This window comes from Onychomys torridus, chromosome 19, assembly GCF_903995425.1.
Source record: "Onychomys torridus chromosome 19, mOncTor1.1, whole genome shotgun sequence".
Taxonomy (NCBI): Eukaryota; Metazoa; Chordata; class Mammalia; order Rodentia; family Cricetidae; genus Onychomys; species Onychomys torridus.
The window spans coordinates 34,652,599-34,668,878 of NC_050461.1; the positions used below are offsets into that span (position 1 = coordinate 34,652,599).

General features: G+C 43.8%; 1 protein-coding gene across 1 annotated transcript in view; it reads right to left on the bottom strand.

Moving 5' to 3' along the window:
• Positions 1–16,280, bottom strand: part of Map3k5 (mitogen-activated protein kinase kinase kinase 5) — a 204,984-nt gene that overhangs the window by 68,970 nt on the left and 119,734 nt on the right. Inside the window, exons 10-11 of the mRNA XM_036168920.1 lie at positions 14,109–14,262; positions 5,301–5,408 (exon numbers count right to left, since the gene is read on the bottom strand). Coding sequence (XP_036024813.1) covers positions 5,301–5,408; positions 14,109–14,262 — 262 coding nt within the window. The remainder of the gene's footprint in view (positions 1–5,300; positions 5,409–14,108; positions 14,263–16,280) is intronic.

Genomic DNA, 16,280 nt, shown 5'->3' on the forward strand with positions numbered 1-16,280 from the left:
GAGGTAGAGTGATTAATTTATTAGCCTCAGCCGACCCCACACCATGTTTACCTATTTATACCAGCACACCACACCATTTTCTAGGAACTGGACCATTCTGGATCCCACGCCCCAGCCAGAGCAAGAATGAAAACTGGGAATTAACAATGAGGATGACAATAGTAATTTAATAATTACATTCCATCAGACCTTATTGCTCCCTGGGGTAACAGCTGTTTCTCCCGGACCCCTCCTTCCCCCTCGGAAAGCCATGTCAGAGTTCCTCAGGATAGGGAATACCATGTCCTTATTGTTTGGGCTGTTTCACTTGGGATTTATAGCTGAATGTAGCAGGAATGGGCCAGAGTGTCTACCTGAAACTGGGAGAGAATGCTCCTTCATACAATTTACACATCCTCTCTACCTGGCCCCTGGCTAGAGCCAGGGGGCAAGAGGGCAGGCAGCCTTTCGGTGCGGAAGGGTCCCTGCCAGGCACGCTAGTGATTGAGGAGCCACAACACAGGCCAATGGCTGCTGAAATTCCAACCCTACCAGGGAGGGATTTCAAACAACCACATAAAATACCCTGCATGTGGCTTCTCTGGATCTAGGTTTTTCTTCCATGGGATCCATGCAGATTTTCCTCAAGTATGGACTCTAAAGAGCAGACATCTGTGGAAGAAAGGCCCATGGCTAGGATTCATTAGTTGTGCTCCACGAATGTAAAGTAGCTCTCCAAGAGCCCTGGGCATTGGTGTACAAGGTCTGAAAGTTTTGGGCGTTGGTGGCACACGCCTTTAATCCCAGCACTCGGGAGGCAGAGCCAGGAGGATCTTTGTGAGTTCCAGGCCAGCCTGGCTACTGAGTGAGTTCCAGGAAAGGCGCAAAGCTACATAGGGAAACTCTGTCTCAAACCCCCCCCCCCAAAAAAAGAGTATAGTCTGTAAACAATACAATAGTTTGTCCCACGCTTTGGAAACTGCTGAGCAGGTAAAGAAATAAACATGACAAACAAAAAGCAATATGCTCAAGTCTGGAAAAATTGAGACATTCTGTGCCATAACCCATTTCCTGCTTACCACGAGAGCAATTAAATCAGTTGTTTACCTATTAATTACAGACTTCAGATTGGTAACAAAGGTTTTTATGGCTTGTCTTTCTTGCAATCTTACCATTTCTGTTGTTAGAGAAATGGGTGGTGATAGTGAGTGCCGTGTAACAGAGAATCCACTTACAACCCAGAGGCGCACTGGTTTGCAAAAGCTTCGCTTGTTGACAAGGACAATTTAATATGAAGATCAGAGGGGAAACCACAAGGGCAGTCCGTGTGCATCAGAAGACAGCGGGCTTGAGAGATGGCCTAATAGTTAAGAACACTTGCAGAGGACCCAGGTCTGATTCCCAGAACCTACATGGTGCCTCACAACTATCCCTAATTGCAGTTCCAGGGGACCCGGGATCCTCTTCTGATCTTTGTGAGCACCAGAAACATGCTTGGTGCACATGCATGCAATCGAGCAAGATGCTCATAAAATAACAGTATCTTTTTAAAAAAGAGAGCGGAAGTAAGCACGGGGATAATTCACAGCTTGAGCCAGTAACCCTTCCTCATGAACTCAGCTATGTCACAACATATGAACTTCTTAGCACAATGTAAAAGCTGCCTCTAAACCCGTCACAGAGATTAAGAACACTTACACCAGAGAGACTTCACTGAGCAGAGAACCTCCCTGAAAGAGCAAACAAAAAAACGGCTGCTTGGAAGTAGTACTGTTTCCAAAAGGCTCTGGCTCGCTGTTTGCTCTCTTCCTGTATTCTAAATTCGATTGGCTCTGCACCCATTCTCAGGGCCGCGTTCAGCGCTAATCCCTTTAGCCACATTCGGATCCAAGTGTCCCTGGGTGACCTTGCTCTTCACAGTCAAGCCTCTGAAACTCTCTTTGCTCTCTCCCTATTATAAGCATCTACTCTAAAGGGCTGTGAGCAAAGCATGGCACTGCAAAGCAACATGAATAGAACACACATGTAGTCAGGTTGATTACGCTCCACTTTCTCTATAGGTGTTTGCAGGTCATTAGCTCCAAGTACCCAGGTCCAAAATAAAATTCCTCTACAACTCACCTTTTCCACCTTATCCTTCTAAACACCCTACTGGTGTAGGAGACTTGGAGCCGTCCAACATTTACTCTTCCCTTTCAGTTTCTCCTAAGGAGTGATTGAGTCATACATTTTTTTCTTTTTCTTTTCAAATGGCCTGTCACTCCGCAGTTGGGATCCCACTGTCCTCTTCTCTAGCGACTTCATTTCCAGCTCTTTTCCTTTACTAGTCTTTTTTGTGACCCTCTGGGTCCCAGGATTCCCTAACTCCTATGTCACGGTGTAACAAGTCTTAAGAGCTACAGTGGGGACATTATTAACACATCTGCTGTGCTTTCATCCCTGTGCTGGAGAATTCCTGGTAACTACCTCACGTGCTCTCCTCAACCATCCCGTAAGGTACCGTGATTGTCTTTCCTCCATATATGGAGGCTACAGGAAGAGTTATGTGGACTGCCCAGGTCACCCAGCAAGCAACAGATAACAGCAGCCTTCACACCTGTGCGGCTCCACGCTGATCCCGTTCCTGGCCAATCTGGCCTGCACTCTGGCCAGCTCTTAGATTTCAAGTAGCGTCAAGGACACACTGCTTCCTACCGGTACGTGTCTAAATTCTCTTTCCTCATGCAGGAAACAAGCTGTGATTTTATACCACCCTGCCTACCAATGTATTTCCCACCCTCCCCCAGGTTAGCCGAGAAAGGCCCTTCCCCACCCCCAAACACGCCATGCTCACATTTGCTCTGTTCTCCCAACCTGAGCTCATTCCTTAGTCCTATCCACAGCCAAAGCCCAGACTTCCGAGTCCTTTCTGAAGCCTCCCAAAGACCTCGTGTCCTACTCATGGTTCTTCAGTGACCTTCACAGACCCAAAGTCCAAAAGGTCCTCCCACAACCCAGCATGGTCCCATGAGCCACAGAAGTCCTTCCAGTCAGGAAGCGGGAGTGTCACACTGATCATAGGTGTAGCGTGACGCTCCAGTCATTTCGTATCCCCACACCCTTTATTAAACTTGTTCGGAACCACAAGTGCACATCAAACTCATCCCGTGATTTTCTTTTTTATTTAAAGATTTATTTATTTACTATATATACATCATGTATGCCTGCAGGCCAGAAGAGGGCGCCAGATCTCATTACAGGTGGCTGTGAGCCGCCATGTGGGTGCTGGGAATTGAACTCAGGACCTCTGGAAGAGCAGCCAGTGCTCTTAACCACTGGGCTATCTCTCCAGCCCGTAAAGAGCCTCGTTTGTTTTTTTTTTTCAGAGCTGAGGATCGAACCCAGGGCCTTGAGCTTGCTAGGCAAGCGCTCTACCACTGAGCTAAATCCCCAACACCCCAGTGATTTTCATAACAATATGCGTGTGCGACTCACTCTGAGCACAACACAAAAGATCATGACTTATGGATATCTTGTAGACTTATCCAACAGGTAGCTCAACTGATGCCCTAGTAGATACTTACAGTCTCCCAAATGATACCTTCATATTATTTAAAGAGTGAAACAAGGTTAAATTCTGGGGTCTTAAAATTAGAGGTCAGCCCTAATAGTAAAAAAGCAGTCATTTTAATAGCATACGTGTTATTAACCTTAAAATATTTGTGGTGTTCATTATATGTAGTAAAGGGCTCTGTGACGTGCATTCTGTCTACATCATTTCATATACTGTTCACAACAAACTGAAAGTGGGGAGGACGGGGGTTCCTTTGGCTCAGGTTGACCTGGAATTCTCTGTGTAGCTGAAGATGTATTTGGATTTATGATCTTTCTGCCTGTACCTCCCAAGGCCTGGGATTACAGACACAGCATCAGTGCCTGCTCCCAACAGTCTTTCTGAGGTGGATGTTGTGTTGCTGTTGTTGTTGTTGTTGTTGTTGTTGTTGTTATTGTTGTTATTATTATTATCCCTTCTACAGATGAGGACAGTGCAGCTTAGGGATCCATGCTGCATAAGAGCAGTGATAAACCTCTTAACTTAAATAGTATTGCACACTCATACCCAGTTTATGCTTTATTTTGTCCTTATCACCTCTCCATACATCTATAGGTTTCACTCATTGGTTTATTGCCTCCCAAGGGAGAAAGTAAGTGCCACGAGAGGCGGAGTCTTACTCATCAAGTATAACATGCTTTCTCTGCTGCTTAATACAGTGCCTGGTAGTGCCTAGCCAACATCTGTTCCGGGAACAAGTGAATGAACAATGTTTAAAGAAAAGTAAGACTACTTTGGGAAACAATTACAGGGAAAAAAATCCCTCAAATAAACTTTCTCTTAAGATTTCTCTCATATCTATACCGTCTCCTGCTGTTTGGAGAGGCCCTCCCTCGTGCTTTCTGTTATTTTATTTTATTTTGATTTTTCTCTGTGTAGTTTTGGTGCCTTTCCTGGAACTCACTCTGCAGACCAGGCTGGTCTCGAACTCACAGAGATCCACCTGGCTCTGCCCCCCAGTGCTGGGATTAAAGGCGTGCGCCGCTGCCGCTGCCTGGCTGGCTTTCTGCTTTTTTTTTTTAAGAGTTGAGGCATGTGCATTGGAACTGATAAAATCATGCCTGGAATCTCAGTTCTTGAAGCTGAGGCAGAGGACTGAAGTTTAGAAGTCAGCCTAGCCTACAAATAGAGACCCTGTCTCAACACAAAGAACAACAAAATCTGAACTACCAACATGCAAAGGCTGATGACATGCTGCCAGGGGCATATAAGGGGTGGGGGCGGTCTAAGACCCTTCTGGAACCAAGCAGAAGTCCATCTACCTTATTTTACACAGACCCCCATTGAGTCAGTGCTAATCTGCCATTTACCAGCTGTTTAGAGAAACAAACAGCCAGATGCAAAGATAACTAGAGCGGGCCCAGTGTAAGCCTACAAGTGCCCTTATTCTAACAGGCTTCCTAGAATTAAGAGACATGTTATTTATAACCTAATAAGTCTTAAAACTTATTTCTTTGGCATAATTTTGAAGAATTACTTCATAACTTAGTTTACAGCATGAATTTCCCAATTTTTAGCACACTTAAAAATGGTGGTACTGTCTATAAATCTGAATTATTTCAAGTATATCCTATTAATTGATGAAACTCATATCTCAAAGTTTAGTGATGTTTATATTGCAGCACACACTTATGCCAAGATAAACATGGTCAAGCTATTTCTTCTTCATTAACATATTTACTGAAGTGAGACTAGAAAGGTATAAAGTCTTATCTTAATTGTGGTTTACCTTGTCATCAGGAAGTACGTGCCAAATAGATATTGTCTTCTCCTCCACTTCATTGTTGATAGACAGGTAAGAAGGCTGGTAGATTTTGGTTGGCTCTAATATTAATACCTAGAAAGAATAAGGCGAAGAAACTTGCATCAGAGACAACCACTACCGTAAATCCAACACCATGTGGAAGAGGTCTTAGAATCAACAGCTAGAGAAATCGTCTTCTGAGTCGTTCATGATACACAGCTATCCTAAGGCCCAGCTTTTATTGCTAATGGACTGGAAGTCATATTTCAAGGTCCATAGTTCAGCTATCCCTGGAAAGCTTCAGCAGGCCTGGTAATTCATGCTTCTAACCATGGCTCTTAATGAGCTGAGGCAGAGGATCATTGCAAGTTCAAAGCCAGTCTAGGTTACATTGTGAGTTCCAGGCCAGCTGAGGTTATAAGGCAACACACATACCTCATTTCCAAAGCTTCAATTAATCATCGTGTAATGCATATGCTATTTCCATTAAAATAAATGTGACAGAAGCATGATGAGACACTTCCATATACCAAAAAGGTTCTATTTCTAGAATAGAAATTTCAAACCTCTGCTGTCACACTTCATCATAAGGAGCTGGTAGTATGGTTCTTGTACCCATGAAAATGGATTTATAAATAATTTGGGATTTTGTTGAAAGAGTTTTATATATAAACCAAAGAATCAGATATAGATATATGAAGTAATAAAATTATCTTTGCATTGCCTTCAAAATAAAACTGGAATCTTCAATAAGAGAAATAAAACTTCCTCTATTTTAGAGATATATGAAGGGCATGTTGAGAATCTACATTGAGAAGTTACATGAGAGAGTTTTATTATTACTAATACTTCATACCAAGTGGGAATGACATCAATATACCATACATTCCATAATTTTTAAGCTGTGATAGTTAATTTTTTATAGACCCTTAAAGACAAATTTTTCAATTGAGACAGGGTTGTGGGTACCCCAGGCTGACCTTGAACTTGCTATGACTTTGACCTTCTGATCATTTTGACTCTACCTCCCAGGAACTGGGATCACAGGCCTGCACCACTGGTTTCAGGGCACTGGGGACTGAACCCAGGGACTTGTGCATGCTAGGCAAGTATTTTACCAACTGGGCTACATCTCCAGACCCAAGACCTAAATTTTTTTGTTCAATTAAGGATGTTTAAAGGGAAGAAAGAAAAACCATTACTTTCACTAGAGAGAAGCTGGGATGGCTCTTTGTACTCTGCTGAAGAAAATTACATTCAGAAGCAATCATGACTCAAGCAAGTTTACCAGATAAAACTGGAGAGAAAGGCCTTCCTAGGGCTCTGCCATCAAGAAATAACAAACCCCCAATACACTAAAACATACAATGCCACCTGAGCAAGGAGGTACAGAATATGGGTCAGAAAACTGGTTTTCCGCCACATACCAGGAACCCAATACATTCATTTCCCCTAAGTTTACCATAACAGAACACTTATGTAACTTAATGCACATAGAAATAGAAAGCGGGAAGGAAAACCCTCAAATTTTTCTTTACTTTTTGAGTACAAAAAGCTTTTAGAGCTCACCAATAGATTTCTTGATCAGGCATTTGCTATGAAATGAGAGGCTTTACCACAAAGCCTCTTACTGGGTGAACCAAGGCTTCAATTCAAGCTCTAGTCAAGCTCAGTGTTACGGATTAAGACTGAAGACTGATTTCCAAGCAACATTGTAGAAATGGTGCTGTCGGGGTTGGGGATTTAGCTCAGTGGTAGAACGCTTGCCTAGGAAGCGCAAGGCCCTGGGTTCGATCCTCAGCTCCACATTAAAAAAAAAATATGAAGAAATGGTGCTGTCATAGCTCAGTGTTTCGGAATATTGAACTGTGCAAAGATGTGTTGTTTACATAGTTGTTTAACTATGTAAAGTTGTGCTGCATTTGTTTATGTTGCAGAATATTTGTTTAACTGTGTAAAGATGTGTTGCTGCTTTTTAAAACCTTGCCTGCCTAAGGCACCTGATTGGTCTAATAAAAAGCTGAACGGCCAACAGTGAGGGAGGAGGTGTAGGCCAGACTTCCAGGCAGGGAGAGTATGGAGGAGGAGGAATTTAAGCTTGGGAAAAAGAGACACCAGGGAGACTCCAGAGGCCAGCCAGCCACACATGGAAGAAGCAGGAAAGTAGGACATACAAGGAAAGAAAGGTTAAAAAAGCCCTGAGGCAAAACATAGATGAAGAGAAACAGGTTAAATTAAGTTAAAAGAGCTAGTGGGACAAGCCTAAGCTAAGGCCGAGCATTCATAATTAATAAAGTCTCCCTGTGTCTTTATTTGGGAGCTGGTTGGTGGCCCTAAGAAAATTCCAACTGCATCTGAACAACCCAGTGTTTCAGATACTAAAACAAGTAACAGAGAACGAAAGATGGGATCCCCAAAAGATTCAAGGTTTCTTCACCAACAAATGAGAGTCCCCTGCTCCCCAATTCTATGGGCACATGATTTCAGGAAACTATGGACTCAGATGAACTCCCTCTCCGGTTGAACTATGCCTTTTCTGTCATCCTCAAAGCTTCTAATAGATAAACTCTGAACTATGTGTTCTCAGCTTGGGACAAGGAACAAAAACAAGGTTATCATCATCTAGTCTGTGGAGCCTTCGATCTGCCCTTGAAATGTCAAAATAGGAGGAATCTGTGGCGTACATAAAAGAGTCCCAGAAAGGCTGAGGAATGGAGGGGAGAGGGAAGGAAAAGGAGATGAGGAGAAAGGGGGGGTGCAAAGAAAGAGGAGACGGGAAGAGGGATCAACCAAGAAAAAGGAGGCGACGGAGCAGAGCCGTGCTGCTGAATAGAACTCGCACGAGGTGTGTGCTCTGGCTTTCTCTTTCCTGTCCCTCATACCAGTCAATATTACAATGACTGCCGACCTCACTTATCCGGAGCAGGAGAGCAGAGCAAGGCCTAACAGAGCAGCTATGAGCAGGCCCTTGTCTATCTAAGTCTCTCCGAGCCTCTGAGCACCCAGGCCCCTCCTGGCTCCCGCCGTTAGGTGATAAGTTGATGGTCTCCAGGCTTTGCAAGGGGAAAAGCAACCCCACCTCCCCACTCTCCTGAAGGAGGTAAGGAAAAAGAGCAAATCAGAGTGTAAAAAAATAGGACCATGCAAATCATTCCATGAACTTTGATCATGTTCATGTTTCTTTGTTTCCTGTGGAGGACACAGGAGGAATTGTGGGAATGAGGTAAATGGAAACAATCCCAGCATACCCTTCTTATGTAGTCTCTATTGGGGTTTAGACCAATTTTATAAAAGAATAATGTGAAGATCATCCGAATCAAGCCCACCGAAGTCTGGGGCTGGAGAGACGGCTCAGAGGTTAATAGCCCTAGCTGCTCTTCCAGAGGTCCTGAGTTCAACTCCCAGCAACCACATGGTGGCTCACAACCATCTATAATAAGATATGGTGCCCTCTTCTGGCATTGTAGGCATACACACTGGCAGAACACTGTATGCATAATAAATAAATCTTTCTTTTAAAGATTTATTTATTTATTATATACACAGAAGAGGGCGCCAGATCTCATTACAGATGGTTGTGAGCCACCATGTGGGTGCTGGGAATTGAACTCAGGACCTCTGGAAGAGCAGTCGGCGCTCTTAACCTCTGAGCCGTCTCTCCAGCCCCCAATAAATAAATCTTAAAAAAAAAAAAAAGACCACCAAAGTCCCCTAAGAATGAGCCACTGTGAGGACAGGTATTACAGTGACTGATATAGCACCACTGACCAGACAGACACACAGCATCTACCACTGACCAGACAAACACACAGCATCTACCACTGACCAGACAGACACACAGCATCTACCACTGACCAGACCCACAGCATCTACCACTGACCAGACCCACAGCATCTACCACTGACCAGACACACTGCATCTACCACTGACCAGACACACAGCATCTACCACTGACCAGACACACTGCATCTACCACTGATCAGACACACAGCATCTACCACTGACCAGACACACTGCATCTACCACTGACCAGACACACAGCATCTACCACTGACCAGACACACTGCATCTACCACTGACCAGACACACAGCATCTACCACTGACCAGACACACTGCATCTACCACTGACCAGACACACAGCACTCTACCACTGACCAGACACACTGCATCTACCACTGACCAGACACACAGCACTCTACCACTGACCACACTACATCTACCACTGACCAGACACACTGCATCCACCACTGACCAGACAGACACACAGCATCTACCACTGACCAGACACACAGCACTCTACCACTGACCACACTGCATCTACCACTGACCAGACACACTGCATCTACCACTGACCAGACACACTGCATCTACCACTCACCAGACACACAGCATCTACCACTGACCAGACACACTGCATCTACCACTGACCAGACACACTGCATCTACCACTGACCAGACACACAGCACTCTACCACTGACCAGACACACTACATCTACCACTGACCAGACACACTGCATCTACCACTGACCAGACACACAGCATCTACCACTGACCAGACACACTGCATCTACCACTGACCAGACACACTGCATCTACCATTGACCAGACACACAGCACTCTACCACTGACCAGACACACTGCATTTTACCATTGAGCCAGACTCACACCCTGTTTGGCTTTTTAAAATTTTTGAGAGACAAGGTCTTACCAAGTTGATAATGATAGTCTCAAACTTTACATCCTTCCTCAACCCCCAGAACCAGTGTGCATCACTCCGCCTAAATAATGCCTGCCTTACATTGTCAAGGCCTTGGGTAAAGTGAGAATTAGAAATCTACGATTTTGATCTCAATGTAACAACAAAGCATAGGAAAGCAATTTTGAGTTTTCAAGTTATAAATTCTGGAGTAGAAGTGGAAGAAATAAGCATAAAACACTCCATTTTCTTCTCTTCAAAAACAGACAGTCACAAATAAACCATGAAATTTCCAGAAGAAATGGGATTGCTGCAAAACAAACTGCCATAAATGAATCTGCCAGATAACATGTGCCTTTGGGCCTCTGCTCATGGAACACAGCGGCAAGGCCCACGGAACACAGCGGCAAGGCCCACGGAACACAGCGGCAAGGCCCACGGAACACAGCGGCAAGGCCCACGGAACACAGTGGCAAGGCCTATGGAACACAGTGGCCAGGCCCTACAGCACTTGATTCATGACAGTTTTTAAAGAAACAAACCTTGCAAATACAGTTGAAGGCACCATGGTCCCTTCCATAGTCTGTCTCAACCTCCCCTCCCTAACAATTTTCCAGAATGCCTGGCAATTCTTAATGCCCACCAGCAAAATCTAAAATGTTCTTGTCCCTGTACATTTGCCAACTGTAAACCTTCTACTTATTTGAGTCTAACAGATGAAAAACCATTCCTCACTTCAATCTGTATTTTCTTGTCTACTTAATTAGGTTAATCAATTATCTTTCCATATGATCACCTTCTTTAACTTTCATGTTAGGCATTTGTGTTTATGGTGTTTTTTGGTGGACATTTCCTTTTCTTTTCTTTTTGTTTTTGTTTTTGTTTTTTTTTTTTTACAGTTCAGCATGATAGGCAAGTTCTCTACACAGTACTACATCACCAGAACCCCATCTTGTATGTGTATGTACCTATTGGTGGGTGTCTGTGTTGGCTCATATGTGTATTTGGGTAAGTGTTGTACACATGTGTACATATAGCGTGAGGACAAGATCAGCTGTGTTTCCTTAAGAAAGGCCATCTACTTTTAAAAAAATTACTTTTGTTTATGTGTGTGGGTGTTTTGCATGTATGTCTATGCACCACATGTGTGCATTACCCATGGAGGCCAGAAGAAGGCATCATATCCCCTGGAAGTAGAATTACAGTCCCTTGTGAGCCATCATGTGGGTGCTGGAAATCAAACCCAGGTCCTCTGGTAGAGCAGCTGGTGCTCTTAACCAATGAGCCATACGTATTTCCAGCTCCCACCTTGGTTTTTGAGAAAGGGCTTCTCACTGGCTTGGAACTTACCAAGCAGACTAGGCTGGCATCGGAGCTAGCTCCCTGTCTCTACATCCCTGACACTGGGATTATAAATGCACACCATTGGATTGGGCTTTTATTGGGGGGAGGGTACTCAAGATACCCTACCTGCATGGCATATACTTTATGGACTGAGCTCTCTCACCAGGCCTGCCTCATTTAAAACTGAAATCAATTAGGATGAGATATTATTTTCCTTGAGGAACTAAGGGTCCTTTCTTGCTTAAGAAAGTCTCTAAGATGGACATGGTGGCATGTGCCAATACTGCCAATAGTTTTGAAGCTGAGGCAGGAGAATTTCAAGTTCGAAACCAGTTCTGGATACACAGGGAATTCAAGGCCACTCTGCTATGTAGCGAGGTCTTGTCTCTCACTCCAATTTTTTTTGTTGTTGTTGTTTTGTTTGTTTTGGATCAGGGCCGGGGGTGTCCTTAGTGGACACTTTCTCAGCTTTGAGTCTCATCCTCAGTCTAGAAAAGAGAAGGAAGGGGGAGGAAGGAAGGTGAGAGAGGATTTAAAACAGGAGGAAGATTTAAAACGGGAAAAGAAAAGAAAGCCCTTTTAACCTGGAGTATATAATCTCATAGCTTCTCAATCTTTCCTGGGTCTTTATTCACTCACTTCCATTACAACAGATTAGCGAATAGTGTACTCATTTAAATGAGTGTGCAATAGTGACTGAACCGTTTCCTTTCGGGCGGTTAGCCTATCATCCATTAAACTCTGAGGGGTGACATCTCTTCCTTCACCACCATATTTATTGCGACTCAGAGCACCAGGGCAAGCTGCCAGCCCACTCCAAGATAAGGATTTTCCTAGGCTGCACCTTATCTAGACTCGCAAATACAGCAGAGTGCTTTAGCTTAAAAGGCTTTTCAATTAAGAGTCTTGCTGAGCTCAAGGCTTCTTGTGGAAGTCAGAGCAAAGCATGCTCATTCCAGCAGTGGAGTTAATTAAATGAGGTAGATGATCCTATCAACAAGAACTAAAAATCAGGGTTTATGAAAAGAACTGTCACGTGACCTGAGTATGGACGACTGAGATCGAAGAGTTCAAACAAGAGATGTAGTACCATTTTGAGAGAAGAAGTAATTTGCATACAAAGCCAGTGGCTATTAAGTCCCGGATTGGATGACACTGCCATATTCCTTTTAATATGATGTATCCTGAGTGCTGAAGGATGGGGATGCATTAGCTTTGAACGTGAAGCATGCATTTTTAAAAGGGTGTGTGTGTGTGTGTGTGTGTTAGTTTAATCAGTAAAGTGCTTGCAAGCAAGCTTGAAGACCTGAGTGTGAGCCCCAGCACCCATGTAAAAAGTCATGCATGGTGGTATATACTTGTATAATCCCAGTGTTAAAGCGGTGGAGGGTCATGGCACACACTTTCAATCCTAGCACTTGGGAAGCAGAGGCAGGCAGATCTCTGTAAATTTAAGGCCAATACAGTCTACAAAATAAGATCCAGGACAGCCAGGGCAACACAGAGACACTCTGTCTTGAATAACCGAAAGAGAAAGAGAGAGAGAGAGAGAGAGAGAGAGAGAGAGAGAGAGAGAGCGAGCCGAGGGGTGGTGGTGGCACATGCCTTTAATCTCAGCACTCAAGAGGCAGAGCCAGGTGGATCTCTGTGAATTCAAGGCCAGCCTGGGCTACAGAGTGAGTTCCAGGAAAGGCACAAAGCTACACAGAGAAACACTATCTCAAAAAAGAAAATAAATAAAGAAAGAAAAGAAAAAAGAAAAGAGGTGGAGACAGGAGAATTCCTGGAACTTGCTGGCCAGCCAAGCTAGCCTAATCCCAGGGAAAGACCTTATTTCAAAACATAAGAGGATAGCTCTTGAGAAATGACATTGGGGATGTCCTACGACCACACACACAACAGACACACAGACACAGGTATGCATGTACACGCAAATAAGGTTGTCTACGTATACATGTGTGTGTATATGTTTATATATGTGTGTGTATGTGCCTGTGTACACACATACACACACACACACACACACACACACACACACACACAGAGTTTGCTAGAAACCAGACAAACTGCACTGGAGACCAAATGGCAAGTCATCGTTTTTCTACAGTGGCGGCACTGGAAACCATGATTGCTCCATGGGTCCATGTGGCCACAGGGCAACTCTGACCCACCTGGCTTAGAGTGGTTAAGACAGAATTGCAAAACAAGTGGGCTGATGGTTTCGCCATAACAATGCTGATAATCCTGAAGACAGGGCAACAAGACCGCAGTGTTCAACAACATCCATTGGTCTGGGCTCAAGAGCTGATATTTTTATTGCTTTCTAAGCATGCCTCAGGACTTATCATAAGGAGCAACTCAAATCCCTGCCCCCAAACATCAAGATGTGTCTCACTGCTCTTGTCTGAAGAGTCATTATTTTGAAAAGTCAACTAAACTAGGCATGGTGGCACATGCCTGTAGTCCCAGCACTCAGCATGCAGAAGGCTGAGGCGGGAATTGAACACCAGATTGGACTACTTTACTATATCTTAAAATATAAAGCAACAATAAAGCACTAAAAGGAAAAAAAAGAGTAAGCCCAAACAAGTCAATCTCTATAAAATAAATATGCTCACCAAGTTATATATTACACATGCTAGGACTTAGTGTCTAAGAGTCACTCACATCAGGACTGTTAACATCACCAGATGTTCCTTAAAGTCAGGAAGTAACACAGAACTGAACTTAGATGCAAATAAAGGTACTCACTGGAAATCTAACGACAGTAACATCTGTTTTCGTGGCTTCAACCAGGAAATCCATCCAAAAGTCCACGAGTTCCTGCTTGGCCATGGGCTGCTCTGTGGTCAGTTTCACAAAATGCTTATATATCAAAATTGTTTCCACAATAGACTTGAGGTACCTGAGAATTAAAGAACATAAAATGAGACAGATTTAGGCCACGTACTCCCCTCAACCCCATTTTGACCCCATAGGTATATTTTCTATTCTCTGAGTGTACTTGGATTTATAACTGCACCTCCACACTTACCAAACATGTTTCACTTTCATATGTTTAAATTCCACAAAAATTCAGCAAAGTATGTATTTGAAAGATAAGAAAATTCAGGATTAGAAGGCTTAAGTGAATTGGACCTGGGGCCAAACATCTCCCTAAAACATGTTTTTATTTGGGACTTGTGCATGCTAGGCAAATGCTTCAAAACTGAGCTACCTTTCCCAAAACACATTTTAAAAAATACACACACACACATACACACACACACACACACACACACACACACACACACACACGTGTGTGCACATGACTACTTGTAACACATGAGTTTTAAATGCCTACATTCAACTTGAGGACAAGGTGAATGCATTTGTTTTTAAATATGCCTTTTCAAGGAAGCTCTCCAAAAGAGATCCTTTGGAAGAGATTATTTTACTCTGAGCCACTGAGCTTAAGTACTAAACAAACATCCACAAGCCTAAGAAGACCGATGGTACCTCAAAAGAAAAAGGAAAAAGGAGGAAGAAGATAACTGTGCAAGATGGCGACTATGGAAGCACTCTGCAGACCACAGACATGGAAGTTGACATTACATAATCGGCATTATTGTGTGGCTGCTTTACTACTGCACGGAATGCTGTCTGCCTTCTTGGTAACAGAAACCAGAATACCTAAAGCCGGAGCTCTTTGTATCTCCACTTTGGTCTCCTCTGCCATCAGAAAAGTCATCAAAAGAAAAGAAGGCACATGTCACTGAAAGTAGCATGTGCATTTATGGGTTCATTAGTGCATTCATTTACACAAAGCCTATTGTGGACATGCATGAGACTGTCAGTACAGCCCCTGTCCTCAAGCCGCACATCAAGCCGCACACAGTGCCATGGGGACAAATATAAAAAGGTATAATAACACTAGGAACAAAATCAATGGGGATATACTTAAAGAGAGATACCAACATCAACAGAGGCACATGAAGGACATCAGAAACAGGAAAGCGGGATGGAGGTGAAGGTGGGGTTGGGGGTGGGTGGGCATGAAGGTCTGAAGTCAGCCTCCTACTTAAAACATGTGATGTATGAGCATTCCCCCCAGGTGGATGGATGAACAAGGAGGCTGGAAAAGGCATCGTTAGGCAAGTGCTAATTCAAAGGTGTAACACCAACAGTGTGGTTCATTCATTATACAGACAGAGTGGCATGAACCCCAGAGCAGAATGAGAGGTCTGGAAGGCAGAGGGAGAACCTTGTTTGCCAAACCAAGGAGATGGACTTTATCCCTCAGTTGTGACAACTATGAAAGTATATTGACTGAAGGATTTCCATGGAGAGGACAGGTTGAGCTCGTATTTTAGAAAGCTGCAGGGAGGCTGTGGAGGAGGATGGGTTAAAATAGAGCTGAAGATAAGGGAGTCCATAAGAAGCCAGGAGGGCCTTAACATGGCCATCAGCTCTGGGGGCGTGGACAGGCAGAGCCTGCTCTAGGAAGGGACTTTCTTAAACTTTTCCCATCTTTACCCAGATGATCAGTCACCAACATGTGTTGGCAAAACAGAACTAGCATTGTTTTTAATTAAAGTAGTCCAAAATGCAGAAGGAGTTTTGTGTTTCTCTCTCCCATACTATACAGACAATGGTGAGACTTGGCTGTCTTCCAAAAACAGTCTGAAATTAAACACACACACACACACACACACACACACACACACACACACACACACACACCCTATTGGAAAACACTCCAATGTGACTGAGTGGAAACCAAAGATGAGAACTCCCAGAGATTGGATCATGAAGGAAACAAAGCACATGCATTTGTTTTAGTTGGTAATGGAGCCCAGGAAGGCTGAGATGAATATATCTGGTCTCAGACCCGGGGTGCAGGTCAGATTTGAAGGCATAGGCTTTGCGGTCTCCTCACAGTTC